At 42.8% G+C, this 27,132-nt stretch overlaps 2 protein-coding genes across 4 annotated transcripts in view; one reads left to right on the forward strand and one right to left on the reverse strand.

The window, feature by feature from the left end:
• Positions 1-27,132, forward strand: part of ZBTB45 (zinc finger and BTB domain containing 45) — a 500,250-nt gene that overhangs the window by 435,232 nt on the left and 37,886 nt on the right. The window lies entirely within an intron of this gene.
• MMEL1 (membrane metalloendopeptidase like 1) overlaps positions 1-27,132 on the reverse strand; it is a 142,250-nt gene that overhangs the window by 39,746 nt on the left and 75,372 nt on the right. For 2 of the 3 annotated variants that reach the window (XM_075279935.1, XM_075279933.1), the window contains exons 3-4: positions 792-827; positions 394-555 (exon numbers count right to left, since the gene is read on the reverse strand). In XM_075279935.1, coding sequence (XP_075136036.1) covers positions 394-555; positions 792-827 — 198 coding nt within the window. The remainder of the gene's footprint in view (positions 1-393; positions 556-791; positions 828-27,132) is intronic. The other variant, XM_075279934.1, reaches the window with a different exon arrangement.

A 27,132-nucleotide genomic window follows, 5' to 3' on the forward strand; every position in this document is an offset into this window, starting at 1 on the left:
TACCCAGATTACCCATAGTTCTGTGCTATAGAGCCATAGTCACTCCATTTGCTGTCATACAATATCCCAATACGCCACAATATTAGAGTGGGATCTTCCCCTAAAAGCAATGCTTCTCCTCTTGGTACAAACAGGAGAGCCTCTTTAATCTCCATTGGGTTAGAACTGGTGATTAAAGAAGTTCGTCTTCTTTTTGGCAGTCAAATGGAGATGGATGAGAGTCCTAAACAGGGGACATATCCATGTTTGAGAGATTGTGACAAAGGGTCCAACCTTTACACATCCAATGACCGGCCATAGATACCAAATTAAAGGTAATTTTTCCTGTTTAACCAACTTTGTGGTATACTTGGTCAAATGCCCATGTTACCTGTGGTATGCTGACTTTCTTACCCTTCAAAATAATCTCCATTTCATCTCGAAGAATATCAAAGATGCTATAACGGGAGCTAGTCTCTGGTATTACATGCTTGTTCAACCAACCACCACAGGCATATTGGTAGAAATCAGTGCAAGGTTCTATAGATGGGTCCATGTTCTGGATAATTCTTGCAGCTAAAAAATAAATATAACAAAGTTCCAACGAAACCAATAAAGCACACAGTTTCTGAGGCGCGACAGAGTTTTCCTCCTGCAGGTAATTGTATTGTACAGAGAACAAGGGAGATCTATGTTGTATCTCGACTTAATTAAATATCTGTGTATTACTAAACAAGCTCATTAAACAATGAAACCTAATGAAACATTCCACCGTGCAATGAAGGGGTTAATTATGAAATGATAGTACATACCTGCGGTAACACATCCTGTTGTTGTGCATACGGTCTCTGGGGGGGGGAAAAACCAAAAAAAGCAAAAATTTGTAGACTAAAACCTCAAAAAAGAAGAGTTGGCCACTTATAAATGGCAAACAAATATACTGAGAATATTAGAAGACTATGATAAAAAACATATATCTGCACACAGTATAGTGAAGCCACATTTGTATGTTTTCTGTAAATCTCTTATACCTGGGCTACGTTACAAAGCTTTCTGTGCGTTACACTTTTCTGTTTAGGAGGAAGAATGGCTGCCCTGTTTAGTCTGTGGAAATCAAGAATGAGAAGAATGTGCCACTCTGTTATCTGAGGACGAGTGTTATACGGCACTTGCAACATACGACCGATCCTTCACCCTGGAAAGGTTTTTGGTAAAGAATTTTCGGGACTTTTGTATGTGAGTGAAAGTGGCGCACAGTTTAGCATAACGCAGACTGCCATCCAGGTGTACCAATTGCCAACCTGACTCCAACTCACACTGGTAAAATTCAAAGAAGTGTAACTCCATTACACAAAACAACACAGAATTTAAGTTGCATGGTAACCCTAAAAGGCACAGTAGCAAAGACTAAAAAACTTGAAGGGATTTTCTGGCTCCAACAGTAATTTTTATACTGATGATCTATTCATACGATGGTCCTTCAGTATCCTGTTGGTAGTGGTCCGACACCCATACCTTCCACTGATCAGCTGATCTTCCTGCTTCTGCTTACCCCATATACAACATTATCAAAATAACTGAAAAGTTCCATTAACCTTGACACATTGTCTCAGATAAAATAACCTTGACAACGTTACTTTCTGGACTTTTGTGAATACAAGTTATTAACATTCAGCCAAAACCACCAAGGGAAGCATAATATCTCTATACACAGAATTAAATTGTATCTTCCCGTTACACAATGGGTCACGTGAGATATTCACTGGGTTCTTTCATAAGCACAAAAATAAATAAAACAATGCATGTGTAGGAATGATGAGAATTAGAATTGACCTTCTGGTTTTATCTGTCTTCAGATAGATCCCATGCTTCAAATGGTGGCCCTCTCAAGGGGACAATCCCTGATTCTCTGCAATAATCCAGTAAGCAGAGTCAAGGAATTTTATCCAAGACAAGAATGTAGCAGGTGATCATGAAGAAGCAAGTGTCCACCTGAAGACTTCCCAAAGAACAAAATAAATATTACACCTCACCACCCAATGCTAACTAGATGGCGGAGACAAAATGTATGTCTGTTATCCTCCATCTAAAGTAGATGCATAAATACTGTACAGGAAGAAGTGTCCTATAACTCCTACAGAACTGATTCCTAATTTTCCAATTCTTCTATTTTTAGTAATAAAAACAGCAACTTCCTTGTCCTGAATTTTGTTCCATTGGCTTCTTCTTCAGCATCGAAAACAAAGGATAGGTGAGTATGCTATCAAAAGGACGTCTAAAACATGAAAATTTTATTAATGCCATTAAAATTATATGAAAGAAGCACGAATATTAAATGATCAAACTAATCATTATCAGTGGAATTACTCTGCATAGGTTAGAGTTCTATATCCCATTCGCAGGTAAGTTTATTATACAGATTCCATCCGATACCAAACCAACCTAAAAAGGTCGTTTTATCACACCCATTAACAATTACTCGGTCCCTTCCTGTAACCAGTCGGAAACCGAGTAAGTCCGACTGCTATTATTAACTCGCATATGTGGTCATACCCGTATTCCCAGAAAAAAGGAGATAAAATTAGTATAATTTACTCCTTGTTAATAGCTGACTCAGCAAGAATTAGGATTGAAAGACAGCCGACCCTAGATTCTAATATGGTACAGCTATAACTAAAAATCTTGTTCAATTGTAGTTGAGACAGACTGTCGAAACTACCAACACTCTGGAACTAATGACAGTATCTCAATTTTTTCACCAGTCCATGAGAGTCAGTATAATCTTGCTACAGCTCTTTTTCAGTTATAGCTGTACTATATTAGAATCTAGGGTCGGTTGTCTTTCAATCCTAATTCTTGCTGAGTCAGCTATTAACAAGGAGTAAATTATACTAATTTTATCTCCTTTTTTCTGGGAATACGGGTATGGGCTCGTTCACATCTGCGCCCGGCACTCCGTACTTCAGGTTTTTTACTTCAGCATAAAACAGAGGCAGGAGACGGAAACCTGCAGGAGTCTTTCTCACCCATTAATTTGAATGGGTGACGCTGGGTTCACACCTGCGTTTGGGGTCTCCGTTCTATGGTTTCCGTCTTCTGCATGGCAGAAGACGGAAACCATAGACCGGGTCCGGCCGTGCGCGGCGGTGAGCGTTTTAGGCTCTCCGCCGCGAAACCGGATTTTTTTATCCGGACACAGAGTACTGCATATCCGACTCTGTGTCCGGATTATAAAACCCGGTTTCGCGGCGGAGAGCGCAAAACGCTCACTGCCGCGCACGGCCGGACAGCTTTCTCACCCATTCAAATGAATGAGTGAGAAAGTCTCCTGCAGGTTTCCGTCTCCTGCCTGTGTTTTAGGCAGGAAATGGAAACCTAAGTACGGAGACCGGGCCACAGATGTGAACGAGCCCTGAGAAAGATGTCCGGCCGTGAGCGCTGGTGAGCGTTTTATGCTCTCCGCCGCGAAACCGGGTTTTATAATCTGGACACAGAGTCGGACATGCAGTACTCTGTGTCCGGATGAAAAAAAACGGTTTCAAGGCGGAGAGCATAAAATGCTCACCGCCGCTCACGGCCGGACCCGTTCTGTGGTTTCCGTCTTCTGGCATGCAGAAGACGGAAACCACAGAACGGACAGCTGAATGCAGGTGTGAACCTAGCGTATGACCGCATATGCGAGTTAATAAGAGCAGTCGGACTTACCCAGTTTCCGATTGGTTACAGGAAAGGACCGAGTAATTGTTAATGGGTGTGATAAAACGACTTTTTTAGTTTGGTTTGGTATGGAATCTATATAATAAATTTACCTGCGAATGGGATATAGAACTCTAACCTATGCAGAGTAATTTCACTGATAATGATTAGTTTGATCATTTAATATCAGTGCTTCTTTCATATAATTTTAATGGCATTAATAACATTTTCATGTTCTAGACATCCTTTTGATAGCATACTCACCTATCCTTTGTTTTCAATTTAATTTGGGCACATCATATCCCTATATCCTATTTGGTTCCAATCTTCTTCAGCATTGTATTGACAGGACAAAACCCCAGGTTGGATGATGTAGAGTGCGCTGCGGTTTTCTTTTGTTAAGCTACATTAACAGCGGCTGTTTTCTATTGTTAAGCTACATTAACATGGCTGCATTTTGCTTAGTATTTTGGGCAGTATTTGTGAATCAAAACCAGTAAAGGGTCCAGTTGACAAAAAAGTACAACTCTTTCTGTTACACTATCTCTTTGTAGGCTCCACTTGGAGCAAAAATACCGCTACAAAATACTGTTGCTCTACTGTAAGGTTTGGTAATGAATGGATCGTTATATTGTAGACAATCGAAGAAGACCATAGTGACACATTTTGTCATCCACAGGCGGGTTCTCAAAGAAAGAGATCAATAGATTGTGGTAATGCATTACTTGCAGTCTTGAAGAAATGGTGTGATCATGGACTACCACTGATTTCCAAAATCAAACCTCTCTGTAGAGAGGTTACACACCTTGGCTATGTATCAGATTTCCAGTCACAGAATCAGATCAAAGACTTCACCAATGTCATCTTCTTATAGGTCGTTATCAGAAATGAATTTCCAGTGGATTTCCCATTTTAAGGTCACGTACACACAATTGAGTTTGGGTCCAGGAAACTTGGCCCATGTGTGAGCTAAATTTAACAGTCTGACCAAAGCTAAACTGAACTCAACATGTCAGGTTTTGGCCACTAAATCCAGCCAATACACAGACTGGGTTTGTTGACCCAAACTTAGCTTTGTGAAACCAGTCTTAGCATGAGTCACAATGGTGAAGGCCACCTTGGTCTACCATACACAACGAATTACAAGACAAGGATAAAGAGAATTTCTCTACCACTGACAAGTAATAAATGACCCTCCACTTTAAGCCTGACCACAAACCTGAAATATTTCTCCACTGAATTACATGAAATCTACGTCTAGTTCCCAATACATTTTCTACTATCGATTTAGTATCGTTTTCCTCTTTATAATTTCCATATAGGGAGAGATGGAGTAGTCACAAAATAACCTTTACTTAAACCCTTGTAATATTATAGCCAAATTATTTTCCACACACACTTCATCTTTCACTCTATACAGAGGCCAAATTAAAAACTGCACATTCTCTGTCCACGTCCAAGACACAAACTGCTCAGACAACAGCAGTCCAGTAAAAATACCGTCTTGTTTCACCAGTAACGTGAGTCCCTCGGCTTTAGAGACACGTTGCTCCCGTCCAACACAAATAGTGCAAGATACTAAGTAGCATACCTCAGCTATCTTGGTGGTCGGGGCCAATTTCATTTTTTTGCTTATCGAGTTTCACTAGTAGAAAATATTTGAAGTGCATTTAATCCTTTACGGTTCCACTGGGGATTTGGGTGGAATATTTATGTACTTGGTTTTGTTATGCTGTAGAGGCAATGTTACCATCACTGTTAGTTAGGTCTATGTTATAAGTAGAGGTTGTGTAGTAAATTCCTTACAACGCCACCAGTAACTCATTCACATTATAACCATTCTGGTCCAGGGCTCTAATGCCTAGGCAGGGGTGTAACCATAGGAAATGCAGAGGTGGTCTCAGAAACCCCCTGTCAGAGAACCCTGGTACAGGAGGGGGAGGTCAACAAAACTATAGATGGGATTATAATTCCTGCACCACTGGACATGCGCTTATTTTTTGGCACATCCTCTGGTGGTCATGCGGCAAACCTAGCATAAATTTCAGGCATAATTTTTGCCAAAAAAGTGGTGTAAATGATGACAAGGACAGAGAGGGCAGAGTGAAAAGGCCATTTGCTACAAGTTTTGACCCGAGTGACACCTTAAAAGTCCAAACCGGAGGATTGCAATGTTTTTATTGTACTTTTCTATCATAGGGGCATAATAAATCTATTGTATGCTATTTGTCTTAGTCTAGGCACGGTAGTAACTACAGGGTAACAGATATAGTACTTAAAGGGGTATTCCCACGTCGCATACTGACCAGTCTTCGCTGCTGTAAATTCTTCTTTCTTCCGGCTTTGTTGCGTCATTGGTGGGTGGGGTTACATATGCAAAGCCAGCAGCAAGAAGTCGTCGCTTCTATGCTGCTGGCCCTGCGTGTGCGCTGCCGATGCAGCTAGGCATCGGACGTACAGCCTTCACAATACAATACAGACCCAGCATCCGCTGTAATATAGAGGTGGATGCCGGGGAGTGTTAGACGCCGGCACAGGTGCCTGCAACATCGCTGCTTTGTTTGTCCATTATCTTACTTTATTCATTTTTCTGTTGACACATCCCTTGACTTATCTGGTCAAAAGTCAAGTGATGTATCTGCTGCTCTCAGGGAGGAGGGGCTAAGTGCACGGTAGCGAGCCTGGGGGGGTAGTTTACACTTTGGGGGGGGGAGGGGCTGCCAATACAGACCCGGCATCTGCTGTAATAGAGAGGCGGATGCCGGGGAGTGTTAGACGCCGGCACAGGTGCCTGCAACATCGCTACGCTCCTGCCCTTCATGAAGCCAGCAGCGGCAGGAGCGATGCTGCTATTCCGCTCCTCCGCCCCCCCCCCCCTCCGGAATAGCAGCATCGCTCCTGCCGCTGCTGGCTTCATGCAGGGCAGGAGCGTAGCGATGTTGTAGGCACCTGTGCCGGCGTCTAACACTCCCCGGCATCCGCCTCTCTATTACAGCGGATGCCGGGTCTGTATTGGCGGCCCCTCCCCCCCCCAAAGTGTAAACTACCCCCCCCAGGCTCGCTCCCGTGCACTTAGCCTCTCCTCCCTTCCCCCTGAGAGCAGCAGATACATCACTTGACTTTTTAGCAGATAAGTCAAGGGATGTGTCAACAGAGAAATGAATAAAGTAAGATAATGGACAAACAAAGCAGTTTTGCTGAAGCAATGTATTTAGGAAAAGTCTTACATTCACATTAACAAGCAGTATAGATAGGATCCTTGTGATGGGACAACTCCTTTAAAGGTAAACTAAACAGTCTACATGGTATACATGTTCACATGACCAAACTACCTTGATAACAGTCACAGAAGTTGCTTTAGGTGCCAGCACCCCAACTACCGCATGGAGATAGGTAAACTAACCATCCTATAAACATATATGCATAGATGTGGACCATGAGTGTGGTCAAGGCAGTCGAGTCTGATTGGGAGGATTCCCTGCAGCACAGTGTATTTCAGGAAGTGGGTATGCTGATGATGTAGGGGGCAGTGTTGTTGTAGGGGGTAGTGGTATTTGTTACTGGTGCAGAATGGAAGAAGATGGAGCAGTGGTTCATATACTCTTTGGATTGTACAAACATGGCTTCTCCCGATAAACATGGCCTCTCCTGCAACGTTTCATTTTTATTTGGCATGTGCTCTTTCTATTTACTAGCATGGAGAAGTTATTACTCCTTTTATTTTTAATAGGTAAAGCAGAATAAAATTAAACAGATGTAGAGGGCGCCATGAATAGTGATGTGAGTTGTTCCAGCAGTTGCTCCAATGTTTATACCATGAAAAACAACTTAGCTTGGGATGGGGTGACACTTAATGTGAGTATTGTGACTATGACAATGACAAACACTTGTAATGACTTTTCTCACTCAAAGTGCAGGGATTTGACAGCTGCCCTACAGGCATGTATCCACAACAGTCAGGTGTTTTATAGGTAGCCAATTTCCCTATCAGTATAGCTTTGGTATGAGGGATGAAACTGGAGTACACAGGGAGAACATACAAACTCTATTCAGACCCCCAGCCCTATAAGACAACAGAGCCAATCGCTGGACCACCATGCCACCCAATAGGATTGACTTTTGGCAGTAGTGTCATTTATTTAACTAATTAACCAATAAACACGCATCAAGCAGAATTGGTACACACCAAATAACAAACCACCGAAAACCCCCATACACTTATTTCGAGGTTCAATGAGATAAATCAAGTTAAATTTTAGGATTTTGGTCCTTAAAGGGGTTGTCCCATCACAAGGCTCCTATCTATACTGCTTGTTAATGTGGATTTAAGACTTTTCCTAAATACATTGCTTCAGCAAAACTGCTTTGTTTGTCCACCATCTTACTTTATTCAATTCTTTGTGGCCACAGCCCTTGACTTATCTGCTCAAAAGTCAAGTGATGTATCTGCTGCTCTCAGGGGGGAGGGAGGAGGGGCTAAGTGCAGGGGAATGAGCCTGTGTTTCTAGCTATTCCTGTGTCTGCACCACATGTGACCTAGCTTCCTGCTCTCAGATAGAGGAGAGGATCTGCTTTCATTTCTTCTGTTCTCCCAGTTATCAGACTAGCTAATTCAGTTGTGTTCATTATGGCAGAGACAGGCAGTCTCTGTATGTAACACAGAATGGAGTTGCTGCTGCCTGTACTTCATAGTCCAATATGGGTGGGCGGAGCTACACACACACACACACACACACACACAAATTTGGGGGCAGAGCTAAACGGCAGGTTGCACGTGAAACCCCGCCCACCAAATGATGCAAGAAACCAGGAAGAAAGAAGATTTTACAGCAGTGAAGACTGATGAGTATGTGAGGTGGGAATACCCCTTTAAGGCTGGGGACCCACATTGCAAATTTGCAGCGTTTTGGCTGCAGTAGAAATGGCATGGCAAAAAATGCTGGGCATTACAGTACCTGCACATTGTAGAAAAAAATCTGCAGCGGAAATAAGATAAAATAATCCTGTAATAGTCCCACAGTGGGGAAATTTCAGTATGTTACAGCAGCATAGTAATACAGGTACAGGATAATACACAGTAATATATTACAGACGTAGACACACATAAGCTGAGAAGAGAAGATATACTAGGAGTCCATAGCATCTAAGGAACAGAAAAGAAAGAAGGAAGACTTCATAGCACACATCGTCATAATCATTAGCTCTCTGTGTGGAGTGATCTTTGCTTGGTTTTATGTAGATTATACAGCCTGGTCACGGTTGGGAGGAAGGATCTCTGATAGCGCTCCTTCTCACACTTGGGGTGGAGCAGACGGTCACTTACAGTGCTGCCAAGTCCCATCAAGGTCCCATACATGGGGTGGGATTTGTTCTCCCGCATGGAGGTCACCACAGACAGTATCCTTCTGTCACCACTACCTCCCCAGGACAGAGCTGGCCCTCCTTATCAGCCTGTCAAGTCTATTTCTGTCCCTGGTTGATATACTGCTCCCCCAGCAGGCCACACCGAAAAATATGGCTGAAGCAACCACAGAGTTGAAGAAGACCCTAAGAAGTGGTCCCTGGACTCCGAAGGCCCTCAGCCTCCTGAGCAGGTAGAGCCTGCTGTGACCCTTTCTGTGCAGCGCCTCCAGGTGGTCAGCCCAGTCTAGTTTATTATTGAGGAGCACACCCAGGTACTTATAGGTCCTGACTATCTCAATACATGTTCCTTGGATCTCCACCGGGTCGGGGCACTGCTCCGTTTACTAAAGTCCACCACCATCACCAAATGCTGTTATTTCAAAAAACGTTGTGTTTCTGTAAATCGCAACACGTCAATTATACCTACGGAGACGCTGGCATTTTCCGTATAGGTATAAGGGTCTGTTCACACAGAGTTTTTTGGCAACGGATTTTGACGCGGAATCTAAAACTAGCTAATAGTGGAAAAAAGAAGCGAGATGACCCTTCTTGCCGTGGATTCCACGGCTGACTCTGCTGTGGCATCCGCAGCGTGAGACTCCCTCCCAATTAGGCCCATGCATTCGGATCTAATCTGGAGTGGAATGTCGCAACGGGATGACGGTGCACTGCACTGGCATCCCGTCACGGCTAGCCGTGCACAATGTTCACACGCGGAATTCAAATTCCTTCGAGTGAACATACCCTAATAGAGACATATTCTGTGAAAAACGCTGCGGACAAAAACGTGATGCGTTTCCGCTGCTGACTTTTCCGTTTTTCAGCTGCAGTTTGCTACGTGGGGCCTTAGCCTTACGGGGGTTGCCAAGGATTTGAAAACAAGCCGGGCACAGATATGACATGTATGGCGTTGTTTGTAGTCGAACGCAGCAAAGTTTTTGAGTCAATGTCCTATTTAATTCCCACATGAAAAACAATGGCCACCTAACAGGGGAACACCCGGCCAGGCTACAGCTACAGAGATTGAGAAATAATTCTCTGACTGCCAAATAAAAATGTGCTTTATGATAGGAGAACGGCATTGCCAAATCTTTCAGAATTGCTGATAAATTTCTAAATTATCCTGACACATGCATGACAGTGTGAAATTAAAGTTAAGACCTCGGAATGAGTTGCTAACAAGGTTTTGACAGGCGCCGCTTCTCATTAGGTAACTGGATATAACTGTTTATCTATATAATTCCACATTTGTCCATGTGGCACAGGGCATGGGAGCAGCATTGGATTTATGGCTCAATGGCGCTCACACATTACAGATCTCAGAAACACAGATTGACGTATTGGTCTAAAACAATGTAATGTCCATATGCAGACTTAAAGGGAACCTGTCACCTTCAAACAGCAGTCTGATCTGCAGGCAACAAGATATAGAACAGGAGGGGAGCAGATTGAAAGATAAGTTTCCAGGAAAAGATTTAGTATGATTTATTCACTTAAATGCCTGCATGCAAGTTGGTGCAGATGCACACTTCAAACTATTGGCAAGTTGCATGGCAAGTGTTAAAGGGGTTCGCCAGGACTGGTAAGGGTAAGTTCACACGGCGATTTTTGGTCCGGAACCTGAGGCGGAGGCCACCTCAGGTTCCAGACCAAAAGCTGGGTAGCCACGACTGAAAGCCTATGAATGAATGAATGGGCCTAATCCGGAGGAGGGAGTGTCTTCAGGCCGAATCGCGAGGCAACTCGGCCTGAAGAATGAGCACCTCGCTTCTTTTTTAATAACTCCTGAGCAGCTCCCATTGATTTCAATGGGAGTTGTCTTTTTGGTCAGGATTTTGAGGCAGATACAGCTTCAAAATCCTGACCAAAAAACTACGTGTGAACTTTCCCTAAGGGCCGGACACTGGAAATGCTGGAAATCAGCTGATTGAAGTGCCTGCAGGTTTTGGACAAGTGCCGTGACCTCTTCACTGCTTACCAAGAACAGTGCTGTACATTGTATAGAGGCCACGCTTGGCACTGCAGTTTGGGTGCCAATTTGAATGAGACTGAGCTGGTTTATGGCCATGTGACCACTGAATTTGATGTCTCACAAGTCCCACAAACTGTTTAAGCAGCTGACTGGTGGGTGGAGTGTTGCACTTCACCAATCTGATATTGATGGTGCCTCCTAATATTGTTAGAAAACCCCTTTAACCTAGAGTACCCGTGCAGTGATAGTGAAGTACAGCACAGCAGTCAGGTGCAGCTCAGTTACTGTTCTGATATTGGAGCATGTGTTGTGTTATATGTCTATGTCACTTTAAATGGTGAAGGACATCGCACAGTAAATGTTTTAGTGTTTTCTAGAAGCTGCATTGTACATTGACTCTAGTGGAACAAGGATGAGCAACTCATTAACTTCTGGTGTTGCCCAGGTAACCTAAGGTGAGAATAGATTCATATTTGAGGTCCATTCCTGAGCATCCTGTGATTGGGCCAGTTTGGGGGACAGTCTGAGAATCAGACTGTTTGTAGGCGAGGAGGACAGTCTGAGACATACAAACCTGAAAATTTGTGGGAAGATTTTATGGTAGACCAGCCTTACAGCCGGAGATACCCCAATGGGTTGCCTGAACTGATGCACCTTAGGGGCACTTATGAATAGGAGAATGACTTCTTCATTATCGGGCAGTGCATCCCCTGCGACAACAGAAGCATGCCGCCTATCACTCAGGTATTCAGTTCCACCTGTCAGACTCTCAATGAAATATTTATTTTGCTGTGATTGCAACCTCTATCTCAGCAAAGAGAACTTTAGTGACACTTGGAACGTCCATGTGTTCCTTCAACACTAGTGGGTGGCTTCAGGTGAATCCTGGGAAGGCAGGCCCAGGATAATGTCTCATTGGCTGTGGAAGAGCCGCAGCTTAGGGGAAATTCACACAGGATACCCACCTCAAAATCCTGACCAAAAAGATGGCTCCCATTGAAAATCAAGAAGCGAGATTCTCATTCTTCAGGTCGATTTGCCGTGCGATTTGCCGATTTGCCGTGCGATTCGGCCTGAAGACACTCCCTCCTCCTGACTAGGCCCATTCATTGGGCCTAATCCAGAGCGGAGTGCTCGACTGGATGCCGATGCACTGCACTGGCATTCAGTGGCAGCTACCCGTTTTTTAGTCTGGAACCTGAGGCGGTCTATGAGTCCGACTATGGCTTCAAGCAGTAGACAACCGGCTCTAATGCCTCCGATCGGTCCCCGGACCGATCGGAGGCATTAACCCCTCCGGCGCTGCTGTCAAAGGCGCCGGAGGCGCCATTTTCCCGGCGGCGCATGGGCGCCGCCATTTTGGCAGGGATTGCCGGCTCCTGGAGCATGATCCAGGGCCGACCCCCCGTTGCCATGACAGCCGGGAGCCTTGTTAAAGGCTCCCAGCCGGTCTGCAAATTCTCTCTTTTGCAGGCTGGTGTATACAGCCTGCAAAAGAGATGATGCTTTTTTGCAATGCATTGCAATGCATTAGCATTGTAATGCATTGCATTTGTGATCAGACCCCCTGGGGTTCAACACCCCTAGGGGGTCTAATAAATGCAAAAAAAAAATAAAAAAAAAAGTTAAAAAAAATATAAAAAAATATAAAAAGTATTAAAAGTTCAAATCACCCCCCTTTCCCTAGAACAGATATAAAAGTAGTTAAAAACTGTGAAACATATACATGTTAGGTATCCTCGCGTCCGAAATCGCCCGCTCTACAAATCTATACAAATATTTTTCCTGTTCGGTAAACGCCGTAGCAGGAAAAATAGTCAAAAGTGCCAAACCGCCGTTTTTTCACTGTTTTAATTCTGATAAAAATTTGAATAAAAAGTGATCAAAGCAATAACATTTCCCGAAAATGGTAGAACTAAAAAGTACACCCGGCCCCGCAAAAAAAGACGCCCTATGCATCCCCGTACACCTATGTATAAAAAAGTTACGGCCGTCGGAATATGGCGACTTTTAGAAAAAAAATTTTTTAACACCGTTTTGGAATTTTTTTTAGGGGTCAAAATGTAAATAAAACCATATAAATTTGGTATCCCTGGAACCGTACCGAAACACAGAATATAGGGGACATGTCATTTTGGCTGCACAGTGAACGCCATAAAACCAAAGCCCGTAAGAAAGTCGCAGAAATGCATTTTTTCTTCAAATCCACCCCATTCTGAATTTTTTTCCTGCTTCCCAGTACATTATATAGAATAATTAATGGTGGCATCATGAAGAAAAAATTGTCCCGCAAAAATTAAGACCTCATATGACTCTGGGAGCGGAGAAATAAAAAAGTTATGGGGTTTAGAAGGAGGGGAGTCAAAAACGAAAAACGAAAATCAAAAAATGCCATCGGCAGGAAGGGGTTAATGCATCATAATAGTTGCAACAGCTGTACTTGGTAGTACTTGGCAAACACCACCAATGAATCAATACATAATCAAGCAATCATCAATTACCGGGAATGTGGATTCTATTGATGTTTATTGATTAGCCCAAGGAATTGTCAGATTTTTTTATATCCCCATATCATCCTATAATTGGGCCCCATCCTTTAGATATCATGATAGTGATCTTAGGACATATATACAATAAGGGTCTATCCTCCATTATTTGGGTGTGTTTTTCGGGGGTAATTAATACTATTATTTTTCTATTCTTTCCTGTGCCTGCTCAATCCCAGTACAATAACAATGTAATTATACAGCAGACATTTTGGAAGTTAATCTATTCAGGAGTAGTATCGAAAGCTCGGAAACATGTGGTTATAGCCCTATAATTGCCTTGAAAATCTCTGAATAAGAACAGGATTCTATTAGGCTATCACTTGAACAAACCTGCTCTAATGCTCTCATTTTAATGTAATGTCTTTGAAAGGCATTAAAAAGACAATTGCTTCAGAGCAGGTTTTAAACGTTTCTTTTTTGACACTATACGCCGCCATTGTCTGATGCCAGGAAGCTTGGCGCCACTGACACAGCCTGTTATCTCAAACAGGTGAAAAGTTTAAAAGTTTCTTGTGTTTTACTATCCTGCACTTGTTTCTATTGTTTCCCCTTCTGAAATTCCATTTCAGTGTTATCTTCAGGACTCTTACCTACTATCCAGTAAGAAAAGCTACAAAAAGCATCTCTCCTTCTGGGGGGACCCAACAAGTCCATAAACTATACAGACATATCTTGTGATTTAAGATTTGTGTAATACTTAATTTACCCTCTGGAGGCGCTGATGAGAAATTGAATGCTTACAGTAGGACAAGGGGGGGTTATCTTCCTGTACCCTGTAGGTAGATGTGAAGCAAGCATTATTTGGGCATTTGTAAGGAGTCTGTATGTTCTTCCTGTGTTTGCATGGGTTTCCTCCCATAATCCAAAGACATACCTACACAGCAGTGGAGAGTTTAAAGAGGTTGGACCCATGGGTCTATCCAGGGGTGAACCTTCCTTTTTCGCCGCCCGAGGTGGACGACAGAAAGCCGCCCCCCCCCCCCCCAGGAGGAGGGGGCGGAGCGGAGGGGGCATGGTGGAGCAAAGGGGCGTGGCTTAGCTGCGTTCGCAGGCAGAGAGCAGGCAGGGAGAGGACCTGCTCTCTGCCTGAGCGTGAGGGGAGGCTGCTGGAGCAGCGCTGTGTCCATAGGACCTCCCCAATCCACCGCTCGGTGCTAAGCCAGTCCAGGACAGCTTGTCTGGACTGGCTTAGGTAAGCAAAAATGCCACCCTCCCTGGGGCCCTGGCATAGCGCCGCCTGAAGCGGTTGCTTCAGGTCGCCTCATGGGAGGTGCGGCGCTGGGTCTATCTACTGGGCAAACCACTGCCACAGGGCCTGGGACATTAGGAGGTCTAGCGGCTATCGTTGTTTCATTATACTCGGGGGGTCTTTTCAGACCCCCGAGTATAATGATCAGAGGCCCAGGGGAGATCAGGTAACATAATAAACACTATTACTTACCATTCCTGCCTCCGGAAGGCTTTGGGCCCACTTGGTAATGTCAAAGACATCATGTGGGCCAGGGCTTGCGTCCTTATGCGTCGCAAGCCCCAGCTCACTTGACGTCTCTTCCATTAAAAGTCAAAAGTTCGCCATGGGGCCCCGCCATTCCTAGTTACGCCACTGGTTGTACCACTAGCATCACCTATCTCTTACCCACAGGATAGGGGATAAGTGTGAGATTGGGTCCTTGATATCTCCGTTGAATGCTCGATGTGAATGGAACTCTAGTACATATACACACAGGCCCAGATTCTTGTCTGGCAAATTGATATTTTTCATATTTTTTTGCCTTTTTTCTAATGGTTTTACTACTATACTCTAACCTTGTCCTTTTCCCATCTCTATATCGTCTGAATATCTGATTTCACTTTTTTCTCTCCCATGAAAGGAACCTAGTGTTTAATAAGGACAAGGTTATCGGTGTTATCATCACCTGTTCTTATGACTGACCCCACTTATACAGCGAGTGCGCGGCGGTGGCGGAGCTGAAGCACTTTTAATTTATAGTTATATTCACTGAAATCAGTTAGTCTCTTTAAATTGCAAACATTCACTAAATGCGCTCATTTGCATAATCTTTATCTAATTAAACATTCAGTCTGCCATGAAAGAAACTAATTATTTCTTTCTTTGACAGAGACAAATGCAGCAAATGAGGCAGAAAGTCTTTGAAATGTAACTTTTTATTTCTGCAGCCTTCTTCTGGCCCTTTGGGTATAATAACGGGGGGCCCTGTCTTCATGATCGCCAGTTTTGGAGGCATTGTTAGACAAGGTGGGTATGAAAGATAACATTAGAGAAATGGATCAGAGGGTTCAGAAGAGGCACCGCTGAGATTCAAGCTTTAGAGCAGATGAATACATTAAATTCACTATCTTTACTGTAGGGGATAATATATTCTCTCTGAGTGAGCACATCTGTTGGAGCAGGATGATGCAGGTATATGATAAGTTACTTGTGGAATATATGGAAAAGGTAATGTTGCAAGTGTGGGCACCTTGCTCCTATCATTGTCAGTCAGTGACCTCCATAATAAGATTAATGGTCCCCCAGAGCCCACCTATTGGTCAAATGACCGACTGCACTCTACTCAATGAGCCAGTGGTCTCAATAGAGGGCAATCGGTGACATTAGTGAGAGATGGAGACAGAGGCTGCAGGGAAGACAAGTGTTCCAGCCTCCCCAGGTGCCCACAACAAAGGTAATAAATGGGACTCCTTTGGAGCTGGGTGTATATCAATAATAATGGTTAACCAGTGAAGCGGATACAATGCTAAGCTTTATTACTGCATGAATAACCCCTTTAAAGAGAGTTGGTTACTAAAATGCAGGATATTATCAACCCAGCCCCACAGCTGGGCCCCAAGGCAAATATTTGACAGGGGCACCCCCTCCCCCGACCGACCCAACCCCCACCCCCGCGCGTGAATGCATGCGTGCACAAAAACCACATTCCTTCACACACTATTATGCCCCAGAGTGGCCCCTGGACACAGTATTATGCCCCACTGTGGCCTTTGCAAAGTACTATGCCCCATTGTGGACCACCCATGAACAATTATTATAGTCTGGGGTCTTTTAAGACCTCAGAGTATAATGATCGGAGACCCAGGGAAGGATACAAACATAAAAAAAACAATGTTACTTACCTCTCCTGGGCTCCAGCACACTTCCTGCTGATTTTGGCCATTTTCAATGATGGACCAGACATCACGTGAGCCGGGCTTGAAGCAAGCTTGGCCCACATGACATCTGGGACGTCACCAAATAAACCCAAAGCCTGCTGGAGCCCAGGAGAGGTAAGTAACAGTGTTTTTTTTATGTTTCCTCACCTCTCCTAGTCCTCTGATCATTATTCTTTGGGGTCTAACCCCCTGAGTATAATGATAACAATGTTTGTGGGGCCTCACTTAAAGATCCCCTCTCTTGATCGCAGCCGCCTCCGCTTCCCATGAGCAGGAGCGAGAATCGGTAAGTAAATAGGGCCCATTACATGATGGGATGGGATTTCTCCTCTATAACATCCATATGCCCTGAAAATGGTTGTGCGGATAAAACACCTTTAAGAAGAGGGAGATTGACAGGAAACCCATGAATCCAAACAAGTATAATAGCCTTATATACTAGTAGATGAACATACAGATTACAATCCTCCAAACAGATCTACCATATCTTCATTATAAGAGATCTTACTGACCACAAGACTCAATGCTTACATTCAGAAATCCGTCTGAGAACAATTTTCTTGACTCTCTTACAAATTGGGCCATGTTTATGTACTGTGCGGTTAATCACATCTCAAGAGACGAAGACCGTTAATTTTCTTCAGCTCAGAGGATAAGTAGAAAATGATGGGCTGCTATACCATACATAACAGATACAGATGGCGCAGTCTTAAAGGGCAACACCATTTTTAAAACAGAGTGCCTATAGATCCAACTGTTTAATACCAAGTGGAAGGGGGAGAATGTTAATAAGGCCATGAATGGTCTTAATAGTTTATGTTCCCTACTTTTTACTGACCTACCAAATGTATGTTATTAAGAAGTGGGCAGATGGAAGGGAATATGACTACGCAGGGTTTATTTGTAGTCTGTTGCCATGGAGACAGTAACTCTGCGTAGTATGTGTTTACATAATATGGTTTCAGAGGTGAACATACACTTGGCAATTTATCTCTCTGGTTAATAATAACTGTTTACAACCCAGTTATGTTAAATGAGCTTAGCGGAAAAAAAATTTTTGGTGCATTTATGACAACCACTTTATGCTTTTACAAAGCTGTTTTTTTTTTTTCTGGTCACCTTTTATTTCTGTTTCACTTTAGGCCGGGTTCACACGATGTCTTTTGGCATGTAATGTGCCACGTAGACGCTGCGGGAGCTTTTGCGGGCCGTATACGCTCCCATTGTTTTCAATGGGAGCAGGTACCGTATACGTGGCGCTATTTTGCAGCCACCGCAAAATAATGCCGTGTATACGGTACCGGCTCCCATTGAAAACAATGGGAGCGTATACGGCCCGCAAAAGCTCCCGCGCCATCTACGTGCCACAAGACATCGTGTGAACCCGGCCTTAAACTGTTACGTTGCGATCCAAATGTTTGTGCTCTTTTTATAGTTAGGTAGAAATTCCTCTCTGTAGTGTTACTAGCACCTAAGGCCTGGTTCACATCTGCATTCAATATTCCGTTTGGAGAGTCCGCTTGGGGACCCCCTGAACGGAATACCGAACGCATTAAAAAGCGTTGAGCAATGAAAACACGCAGACCCCATAGCAGAAAAAGGAACCCATTGAAGTCAATGGGAGACTTTTTTTCAGCGCTGAAATTCCACTCCAAATTCCTCACTATTTTCCTCCGTGTGAATGGACCCTTAAAGGGGTTGTTCGGAAATTTTAGAACTCAGGGAAGGAACAGTGGCAGGTGAAACTACAAAAAAAAAAAAAAAATCATACACAAGTGTACCTGCTGCTCCACATGATGGAAGACTGCACATGACTGATTGACCTCAGTGTCAAGAGGAAAGGAACCAGCGATTTACGTAAATAATGTCACCGGTACCTTTTCTGGGGATGTTGAGGCCACAAGGCGAAGAAATGGAGCACGTACTGGACCAGACAGCAGGGCCATGTATATAACCGGAAAATTTCCTGGTGGGTAAACTGGGATATGGGATGCTAGACTATCTTACCCTTATTATTGTTGTAGACTGCAGCCCAATGGCTCCCGCTCTATACCTTCAGAGAGGAAGCTGCTGGGCAGCACTGAGAGTATGTGTTGGACTAATCTCGCTAGATTCATCACCCAGCAGTTTAGTTCAGACCACACAGGTCCTAACTGAAACTTTGATTATATTCTCGGCCCTGCTGCGACTAAGGTGTGGTATTAAGGGAGGTATAAATATAATAAACAGTGTTACTGATCTTTCCTGGGCTCCGATGAAGGTCTTCCGTCCTCTTCTGGTCTTAGAGACGTCATAAATGATGTCTGAGACAGCTGAGGCCTGTGATTGGGCCTAAGTGGGCACATCGGCGCCATGACACAAAATTACACTGGCATTACCCACGTGACATTACACCGACTCATGACGTCTTTAGACATGTAGATGGCAGAATATGGCACCAGAACCAGAAGAGGTGAGTAACACAGTTTATTATGTTTCATCACCTTCCCAGGGCCTCTGATCATAATACTTTGGAGTCTCAAGAGAGAGTCTCTAAACTGAGGAGTCAGTGGACTGTGAGTTTTATGGCAGCTGCTGCACCTACATTTTAATGGCCACCCTGACCCCACTGCCTTTATTTATATAGGACTTCTGGCTTTACATATAAAGCAGGTAAGCCTGTGTAGCGGAAATGTCGACTTTACAGGGAGTGAGAGGCAGCAGTCCTGTGTAAGTTATAGTTTCAGTCTGACATGGTAAGTTACATAGGACTGCTGCCTCTCCCTCCAAGTAAAAGCAATCCTGTGCAAAGTTACTTTATACAGGACTGCCTTACATGGAGGGGCTACTTGTGTTGGTTCTGCCTACTTGCATTGACTCCGCCTATTTCCACTGAGCCCACCAAAAATTGGGGTTACTTTTAAATTATTTTCCAGGGCCCATTCTGCCCCTGCTCCCATGCAGAACATTTCCCTCTACCGATTTTCGTTGGTTTCTGCGATGGAGTCTCCAGTGCAGATATGAACCCTGCCTTAGTTGTGTGTTTGTCAAAGGCTGCCTGAGCACTGCAACCTCTAAGCTCTTGTACCCATTTGTAACTGTAACCACCAAGTCTGTACCCATTTGCAATTGCTTATGTCTTGTACCGTAACAATAAAGTACTGTGTCCTCTGTTGGAAAAAAATACAATTGAACACTATTGCTAGGTGTCTGTCTCTTAACTGCACCATCCTCATGTGGAGTCTTGTATTAGGTTCAAGGTCAAGGACCATACACAGAACTGACATTATTAAAAGCTTCGGGCACAGATTCACCCAGGCTTCCTACTCTCCTCCTCTTATTGATGGCAGTGTCTTTCTATCTGATTTGTGACAACATGGACATTAAAACTTAGAATAAGAATAATGTACAATAATACCGTAGTGTGTGAATAGCGTATTCCCAGGAGATCTTCACATGATGTTTTACAGCAGTAACTGGAGATTTGATGATGTCCTCACAGAGACTGACTCAGAGAGTTGTTGACTACAAGGAGCCACGGAGAAATATTTTCAAGGTTACCGAAACTATTTCTTAAGATTTGGGTTGAAACATTGTTGCAATTAAAACAACATTAATCCTGTGCCGTGTCAGGGAATGGATTTGATGATGATATTACTGTGACATTTGCACTAAATAACATCACTTTCCAAGTTATGATTTCTGTGGAGTTCAAAAAATAGTTTTCTTTCCGACCGATGACATCATCAGTTTTCTCCACCAGTCCATTTTTGGAATATACAACAATAAAATATTGTATATATACAATGCTATTATATAAACCTCTTTCTAACTGTATCTATAAACAAGTGATTTAAAGGGAACCTTTCAACATGAAAATACTGTTTATTCTACATGCAGCATGATGAGCTGAGCAGATTGATATATAGCTTTGAGGGAAAAGATTTACTAGAACTTGTAAGCAATCAATTGAAAACCCTTTTTTATGCTTAGAAGTCAAGTAGGCGGTCCTACTGAATGACTGATAACATTCATGAGCATGCACTAAAAATCTGTCAATTTCAACATTTGCAACTAAGCCTAAAATAGTTAGTTTCTCATGGAGAAACTCTCTGGAGAAGACTTCATTGACTTCTATGGAGAGTGAAATCACCTATTGAGACTGTGAACATCAGGGTGCTGATAAGTGAGGTGGCTGCTACAAAGAAATCTCCTACAGAAAACAGGAAGTCTCACTATATTTTTTGACTTAGTAGCCAGAGTGAGGATAGCAGGATTTTTAGGAATTTTTAAAAATATTGTTAATAACATGGATCATTCTTAAAAATTCACCAAAATTCTTTAAAAATATGTTAATTGTAAAACTTAATTGACAAAATAGGTCATTTTCTGGCAAAACATTGCCCATTAGGACTCCTAAGCCCAGAATGAGGAAAGAGTTACAAGAATAAAATTAAAGTTTTTTTCCAAAAAAGTTATATATCAATTTGCTCAAATCCTCCTGTCTAGAGATCAAATGTAAGTTGTTCAATGTCCCCTTAAATTAAAGTCCGACTTCACTGTACTAGCTGAATACAGACAGTGTATTGGTTCTATATATCTGTGTAGGATCTATGTCAGTGCCTCCCTTTTCAGATTCCCTATTGTGAATTATTCAGACTATGTAATTTCCCTTTGTTTAGGAACCATTGTGCTTCCCATTTGACCACCATTCAGCAAAGTATGTGTAGTCAGTATCACAGTGGTAACAGGACATTCTGTATGCTATACAGTAGACTGACTCTACATGCTGCACTGACTTGTTTATAGTCCCTTCCACAGCATAAATATGGCACAAGAAAATTAGTATCTTTACAGTTCAGGCACAAACTAAGGTGCAAGAATAGAAACATTTGAGCCTTTGAGAACCAACACTTCTCAGATCTAGCAATTTTTTCCAAATTGTGGCACCCTGATAATAGTTGGCCCCATAAAGACAATGGCATGAACTATAAAAACACTTAAACAATAAGACCAAAAAATCTGAACGTGCCTCATACAAAAATAATAATAAACTATGAAAAATGACATAGCCAACACGTTTCACATGTTAATTATGATAGATTCACATCCCACGCACTGGGTGGTCACCACTGACTTTTCTTCATCTGGGTAAAGTAAAAGGAACAGTCTCACCAGAAATATGTTGCGGGTCGGTGAGATGGGAGTTAGTAGGGATCGCACTCATCCAGAGCAAAGGGTGTGTTAAAGGGAGAATGCCACAATAATCTAGACATCCCTACACTATTATATGCTCTAGGCTGCACCCTAAACATGGACGTAGGACTGTTATATTGCCCTTCACTCCACAGATAGAGCCACTGATACGTCCTTGAAATTGGGATGAAATGCGTTGGTATGATCAGGACAAAATAGGGTGCACTCAGGGTCCAGTTTTTAACTTATTTAATTGGAGTGTTTAAGGTGCAGCCTTGGGCATAATAGGATATGCCAATGGACAATACTAAAGGGTTTTTCATGACTAAAATATTAATAAACTATGCTTAGGTCAGGCCATCAATACTAGATCAGCAGCATTACAGATCAGCAGTCCTGTGGTCACTTCTTCCACTTCACAGGCCACGTGATGTCATGTTCATCAGTCACAAGACTTGTTTCAGCTCAGTCCCATCAAATGAAAGGGGCTGAGCTGTAATTAGTTCTTCAAACGGCTGATATTGACGATATTTTATTCCTGGAAAAGCTCCTTATTATTTGTGTGGGATACATAAACACCTTTAAAGCAGCAAGGACAAAAATAGCAGCGCCTTATTGGCTTGCACAATAATCGTGCAATATTTTGTACAATAAGTCAGGTTGCTTAGATAGAATGGAATCAATCTTACAATATTACATGACGTACAGAAAACCAGGGGTGCAGCTTTAGGGGGTATAGGGTACAGTTGCTCCTGGGCCATGGTCCTCTCTGACACCTAACAAGATACCACTGATATAAATGGGACACTGTTGGTGTGCCCTGTTGCAGAATTTGCATTGGGGCCCTGGAACTTAATGTTACGCCAATTTTTGCAATGTAGACTGTAAACCTGGATGCCAGTAAATGGAATTACATGCTACATTATGTCCAATTTTCTATAAACATTCGATAATCCAAGATTGGGTAATCTGGCACCTAATGCCATATTCCATCCTCTTTTTCCTTCCGAAGTCAAATTCTGTAAGCCAAGGTTAATCCCACAGTAATAAAAAGTCAAGTAAAGTGGAAAATCTTTGCCAAAGTTGCCGCTTCATTAATTTTACTGACTTTTTTTGGCTCGACCTATGCCTGTTCAGTTTTGATGATTAAAAGATGAAATATAAGAAGTTTTTCTGCCTGACAGATTTATGAAATGTTTTTTTCAAACAGAAATAAGACTGAATAAATAAAAAAATAAAATTTTATATGTAAAATAAGAATCCAAAGGCAGGCTGAGAACCTTAACTTCTGTAAACACAGTTTAGGATGAAATGTCTATAAAAGTGACACATGGATTTATATTAATACGTTGTCCCAAGACATCTGTAGTCAACCCAAAATGATCCATTCGTGGCGATAAATAATCCTGTGTGTAAATAGGCACATTGACCTTCAGGACTTTGAGAAATCTGAAGAAAAACCCTATAAGGCTAAGGCCCCCTGGGCTGGAAACGCTGCGCTAAAGCGATGCAGGAACAACTGTGGCGGGAACACATTGCGGTTCTTCCGCAGCACTTTGAACAGAAAGTTCACAGAGTTTTGCTCCGCAGACTTTCTTTTACCACTATATCTACGGGAATGCCCCCACGTTTCCGTAGATATAATTGACGTGCTGCGATTACCAAAACCACTCCGGTTTTGGAAATTGCAGCGCGTCTGCTGTGCGATTTTTCCTGCAAAATGGGCATGGGATTTGCATGAATCCTATCCATTTTGCATACACTGTATAATGCCGCAATTTTTCCTGTGGTGTTTCCTTAGCCTAAGGCTGAGGCCCTACGTTGCGGAAAAGCAGCTTTTTTTGCAAATTTTGTTGCAGTTTTTTGAGCCAAAGCCAGGAGTGGGTTGAGCAGAAGGGATGAAGTATAAGTACTTTATACATATCTCTCATTCCTCTTGTAGCCATTCTTGGCTTTGGCTCAAAGAAAGGCAGCAAAATCTGCAACAAAAAAAGCTGCATTTCCGCAACGTGGGGCCTTAGCTGCAATGGGATCTATATTTATTGTCACTCAGCAGTGTCAGGTACAGGTATAACTAAGCACATAGTAGATTCAAGGAAATGCTCTTTATGGACTGTGAGACTTTCGTATTACCATACTAGTGAGTGTATACTACATAACCTGTACTATGGCAGTGTCAGTGCTAGAGGGCCTCTCCTGGCTGTGGAGTGTGCATGTGGTTTGGAGAATCCCCTCCTGCTGATACACAGATGCCGGCTCTGTTTTCATCACATAGGAGTCTACTCTCTGGAGTTACTCCCATACTTTCGTTGCGCTCCTCCAGATGTTTCGGGATGGAACAAACAATAGCATGATTAGTGTTAGTCAGTTGGCAGGTGGAAGAGTTGGAAGAGGTGGATGAGCTGATGCTTTTGTGTTCATAACATCCAGCTTTACAGATATGATAATGCAATGTGCCTATGAGATCAATGGGTAAATGGGCAAGTGCGTATTGGGGCTATTACCATTTTGGGTCCTCCACACTGTCCCTAAATTGCACTGACTTTATGGTCTGAATTTTCTCCTCCTATTCTTACAATCTTTGACCCAGTATAGCTGTATTTCAGTTGTAAAACCACATTTAAGCCCCTCCCCCTTATAAAATATTGTATGCATGTGCCTTTATGAAGTGTTTATTGCTGGTTTGTGCTATGTGCTTATATACACCTGTCAGCCCACATTTGCAAAATAGAAAAAAAAATTGTGTTGCCATATTGTGACATCTGTAATTTTTTTTTTATATTTATGTGTATGAAGCTGGATAAGGGGTCTTTTTTTGCGGGACAAGATGGCATTTTTATTGATACCATTTTGGGGAAGTTCTGATGGTTTGATCATTTTTTATTAAATTTTTTATAGGAGGCAAAGTGTTGAAAAAAACAGCCATTTGGTCATTTTGACCACCGTTGTTGTCTATAACAATCAATCATTGCGCGGCCTTCGTTATTCAACTTATAGTACAAGGCAAAATAAAAGAGGAACGCTGAGCTGTGATTGGTTGGTAAGTACTTCTTTTAGACTATAATTATAGTATATTATCCTTCTAATATTATAAATGTGAAAATTTGGATGTTTGGATATTTGGATGTTTCAATCACACAAAATCGTCTGAACAGATTTGGATGAAATTTGGCACATAGATAGTTTGTAACCTTGATCAGCACATAGGCTACCCTTTATCCCGATAAATGACATGGCTTCACGACTGTTATGAATTTATGTTCACATACTATATTACACTGCTGTTGCAGCAGATTATCTCAGTTTCTGATAATGCTAGGTCTGTTATCTCTCTGTGTAAACAGTCAGCTAACCCTGAGTGCATTTCGTACATGCATTTGCATATTATCTGATCTGCTCCAGGCAGCGATGACACACTGGATGGGAAAACACCTTTAATCCAAATTGGCAGTTTCCCAATTTTAAACATGCCAGGAAAAAGAAAATCTAATTTGTCGCAAAATTTTAAAACAACAAGAGCAATGAAGGTAGCCAGAAGTCACAGTGTTCTCCTCAAGCGGAGCTCAGGGGGCTCATCAATGCCAACAACACGCTCATTATATGGCGTCCCAGCAAGCTGCTGAGATGCCAGAACAATCACGGGCACAGTGCGAGGAACAAGTTCATTGGCAGGCCAGCTTGACATCTGCCGAAACATCGGAGCAGGCGGATCATCAACATCAACAGCACACTCATTATAGGGCGTCCCAGTGAGCTGCTGAGATGCTGGGACAATCACAGGCACAGCACGAGGAACGAGTTCAGCGGCAGGCCAGCTTCACAGCTGCTGAAACACCAGAGAAGGCAGATCATCCACGCCAACAACAAGATCATTATATGGCAGGACAGCTTAAGAGCTGCCAAAACGCCAGAGCAGGCAAACCATCGACGGCAGCAATTTGCTGAATATAGGCGGGTCATCGATGCCAACAACACCCAGTTTAAGTCGCGGGCAGAGGCTAGTAATATATATAATATAGTATATTATAATAAATGTTTGGACCGCCTAGTGATCAGGAACCATACTTGGACTGCACAAGCTGTTTGGCGGTGTACACCATTGTACGGTATATGTGGTTTAGCGGCTGAAGGACCAATAGCTGGTGCAGCAACACAGGAAATACCTAGGAAGTAGCAATACCTAGGAAGGAAATATCTGAGACAGAGACTGCGACATGCCAGTGTAATGTGTTCACGGTATAGCGCTACACGTGCACTTTTGGATACTACTGCTTGGTAGGTTTATTATGGCAAACTATGACATATTACATTGTTAGAATCTCATTCTTAAATCTGCATTTTTTTCAAGCCATTTTCTCCTCTCTCCTTAGAATATGGTGGAGGCCAACACTTACTGAAATCTTCTGAAGAACACCAACTTCCTAAAGCCATTAACCTTTAATAAACCCAAATAAATATTAGAAATAGAGCGCACTGTTTATCTGACCTTCCCAGTAGTCGCTCACATGTCGGTGTCTTTACTTCTAGACCACACACTTGTCATCTCAGCAGGTTCCTAGGGCCCCTACATATGACTTAGGTATTCAGTATTTCCCACAAGGGTCCTTGCATCTGTGCCTCTAAAGCTGGGAAGTATGTCAGTACAATAACTTATTCCCCTCCATAAATAATACTGTTTTGGACAAAAGAGAATTACATGGAATTTGCAAGACACTTGTTTTTACAGATGTAGATGTATGGGTGGGATTCAGCGATGACTAGAAGCTTAGACAGTATTGCAACACGGAAGATGAAGCTCTCCGGGCTACACTGTTTCTGTAAGTCCCATAGAAGTAAATAGGAGTTGCGGAAACTATGTAGCTCACTGTTCTACATCGTTTCCGTAAAGTCCAACCATGGGGAACCATCTGGATTTCACTGTCTGATCAGATCATGGTGGATAGACATGGGGGGCAGAATTTGTGATGGTTCATTGTAAAGATAGGTGCACGTCCCAGACCTGGGACTTAATATATGGAACATTTATGGCTTTTACTGCAGATAGGCCATAAATTACAAATTCCTGCAAGACAGGTGTGTTTGATACTGTGACAACCTGTCCATGCAACTGCTGGAGGACATGTAAGAGGATTAAAAATGGGTCAATCACCGTTTAGCAAAAAATTGGACTTTCAAGTGGCTCCCTGTTCA

The sequence above is a fragment of the Leptodactylus fuscus genome, chromosome 6 (genome assembly GCF_031893055.1).
Source record: "Leptodactylus fuscus isolate aLepFus1 chromosome 6, aLepFus1.hap2, whole genome shotgun sequence".
NCBI lineage: Eukaryota > Metazoa > Chordata > Amphibia > Anura > Leptodactylidae > Leptodactylus > Leptodactylus fuscus.